This window comes from Trypanosoma conorhini (assembly GCF_003719485.1).
Source record: "Trypanosoma conorhini strain 025E chromosome Unknown Tco_14.4_contig_00163, whole genome shotgun sequence".
Classification (NCBI taxonomy): domain Eukaryota; phylum Euglenozoa; class Kinetoplastea; order Trypanosomatida; family Trypanosomatidae; genus Trypanosoma; species Trypanosoma conorhini.
The window spans coordinates 30,075-32,701 of NW_021704251.1; the positions used below are offsets into that span (position 1 = coordinate 30,075).

The window sequence follows — 2,627 nt, forward strand, 5'->3', positions numbered from 1 at the left end:
GGGGGAAAAAGAGAAGGAAAGGGAGCGGGTGAGGGAGCTCATCTTGTCCTCGCGCTCTTTTCTTTGCGTTGTTACTGCTTCTTTCCTTTCCCTGTTCACTGGCTCCTTTCTTTGTTCTTTTTTCTTGTTTTTTTTTAATTTCCCACACTGCGTCTGTGCGTGGGCTTTGCGAGTAGAGAGCGCCTGAGCGAGAGAAGGGGTTTGGGAAATGGAGAAGATCGTCCGTACGGTGTACCGGCAGCTCTACAAGAAGGCTGCCAGTGTCGACAAGGACATCGCGCTGCGGTCCGTTCTGACGTGCTCGCCGCAGCGGGTGTACGACCATCGCCGCGGCGGGTGGATTGCGTTTGACGTGGCGAAGCAGGCGGGCTGGCCGGAGTCCCGCGTCTTCCTCGACGGCCTCATTCGCAGGCTGAACTGCGGCCGCGAGTTTTACATCCCACAGAATGGACGCGACGCTGACGACAACTCCCGCAGCGGCGGCGGCGGCGGCAGCAGCAGCAGAGGCGGTGCTAGCGGCAGTGGCAACAACACCAATAATGATGGCGGCAAGGAGCCGTCCCCCTCGCTTCTGCAGGTCCTTCGGACGTCCTTTGAGGAGACGCCGTTTTCTATTACGCAGATGAATAACGCGTTTGCGGCACTGAAGGAGCTTGCGTACGTGACAGAGATGGCGTCAAAGCACTACGGCTCGGGTGTGTCGCCGCCCCCGGAAGCCAAAACGCTTCCGACGCCCAAACTCGCAGTGGTGGATGCCGTGGAGGAGATGCACAACGTGTCTCTCACAAAAGGGCTGTCGGATGCGCTGGAACGAATGACTGGCGACCAGCGGGGCATCCTGAGTCGCACCTCGGAGGAGGATGTGCGTGTACGGGGGGAGAGGCAAAATGTGGCGGGGAAGGAAGCCGAGGAGGAGGAGGAGGAGAACGGGGCTGCGGCGGCCTCTGGGAAGAAGTCAAGTAAAACGCCCTTTGAAACACCAAACTCAGTGCATATGCTTTTGGCACACCCCCAGCTGTATGACTTCTTCCGCTACAGCGTCATGATAGTCATCCGCTCCACCCCAAATGAGTCTGCCGCTTTCGTACTGAACAAACCGCTGGAAAATGACGAGGGCATGACAATGCCTGTGAATGCTACGATCCGTCTGAACCATGTCCACCCTATTTTTGGCAGGCACCTCGCTAATCACACCGTGATGATTGGGGGCCCTGTCAGCCGTGGCTCCTTCGACTCGAGCATTCTCTTGCTGCATCGTGTCCCTGACGTGGACGATGCCATCCCGGTTTCCCGCACGTTGTGGGTGGATGGGAACTACGACGTGCTGCAGAAGAAAATTGAGGACGGCACCGCCGACGCGAAGGACATCGTTGTGATTTGCGGCTTTAGTGGATGGGGCGGGGACCAACTCGCGGGGGAGATACGCTCCGGCACGTGGGTTGTAGCGCGCGGCAGCACCGACGATCCCGCGATGGATGACTTTATCTTTGCACTCACAAGATACGCCGGGGCCTCGTCTTCGGCAGCAGCACCACAACCAACGCCGGCGCCAGCATCAAGAAAAGCCACGCAGAAACCGCCATCGGGAGAAAACCGTAGTCGGAGTGCTGCGGTGTGGTCGTGGGCCTACGGCGCGCTTGGCGCACCATACACAGAGCTTGCTCGAAATCAGAAGCCCCTCATGCAGGGTCCGCAGGAGAAGTAGCGTGAGGTCGCAAAGGTAGTGGGATGCGGCCACGTTTTTTTTTGGGGGGGGGAGAGAGATAGCGGCCGAATTTCACTCTCGCCGCGTGCGTGCGTGCGTGCGTGTGTGAGAGTGAGTGTTAGGAGGAGAAGCGGGAAGGGGACGTGGCGAGAGGCGGCAACGGCGCATCTGCGCCGTGGTAACCACACCAAGAGGGAGGCAAAGAGAACCGAAGTAAGGCGGAGCAAGACGTGCATGCGGGCAGGAGAGGGAGGGAGAGGTGTGTCGGTGCGGACTGGCACATCATGGGCGAAGATGAGGGGGCGGTAGTCCATTTGGCCACTTGATACGTTTGACACACGCACACACAGCGAGGAACGAACTCACACATGAAGGTAAACAAAAACAAAGAAAAATAGTGAACTTGCAGCGAATGCTTGGATTGAGCTTTTCCTTTGTTTTGTTTTGCTTGTTTTGCCTGTTTTGTTTGTTTGTTGATGGCAGCACTTCCCCCCGCATAGGTTTAGGAAATGCGCGCCAAAACTACTTCTTTTTTTTAAAAAAAAACCTCTTTCTCTTCTTTTGCTTCTCTGGTGGGAAAGTGTGTGTTCGGAGTTCTGTCGCTAGTCGCCAGCGAAGATGGGAGTTGACCTCACCGGCGTCCAGAAGAAGAAGCGCGTGGTGCGCCACCACACGTACTCGACGAACCCGTACATCAAGCTTCTCATCAAGCTGTACAAGTTCCTCGCCCAGCGCACCAACTCCGCGTTCAACAAGCTCGTTCACCAGCGCCTGCTGAAGAGCCGCAACAACCGCGCCCCCGTCTCCCTGAGCCGCATTGCCGTCTGCATGAGGCGCAAGTCGGTGTGGCTGGAGAAGGGCAAGAAGGCCCCCATCGCCGTCGTCGTCGGTGACGTGCTTGATGACGTTCGCATGATCCGCA

At 57.5% G+C, this 2,627-nt stretch overlaps 2 protein-coding genes across 2 annotated transcripts, besides 3 other annotated features; both read left to right on the forward strand.

The window, feature by feature from the left end:
- Positions 1–106: 106 nt before the first annotated feature.
- Positions 107–136: a microsatellite.
- Positions 137–208: 72 nt separating this feature from the next.
- Tco025E_03555 (uncharacterized protein) lies at positions 209–1,705 on the forward strand (the record flags this gene model as incomplete). The annotated part of the gene is made up of 1 exon (XM_029370473.1): positions 209–1,705. The coding sequence occupies one exon, from the start codon at positions 209–211 to the stop codon at positions 1,703–1,705; it is 1,497 nt and encodes a 498-aa protein (XP_029229414.1).
- An 83-nt stretch (positions 1,706–1,788) lies between these two features.
- Positions 1,789–1,813: a microsatellite.
- A 305-nt stretch (positions 1,814–2,118) lies between these two features.
- Positions 2,119–2,180: a microsatellite.
- Positions 2,181–2,323: 143 nt separating this feature from the next.
- Positions 2,324–2,627, forward strand: Tco025E_03556 (60S ribosomal protein L18; the record flags this gene model as incomplete). Its single annotated transcript, XM_029370474.1, has 1 exon — positions 2,324–2,627. A coding segment is annotated over one exon (304 nt), but the record flags the coding sequence as incomplete, so codon positions are not given.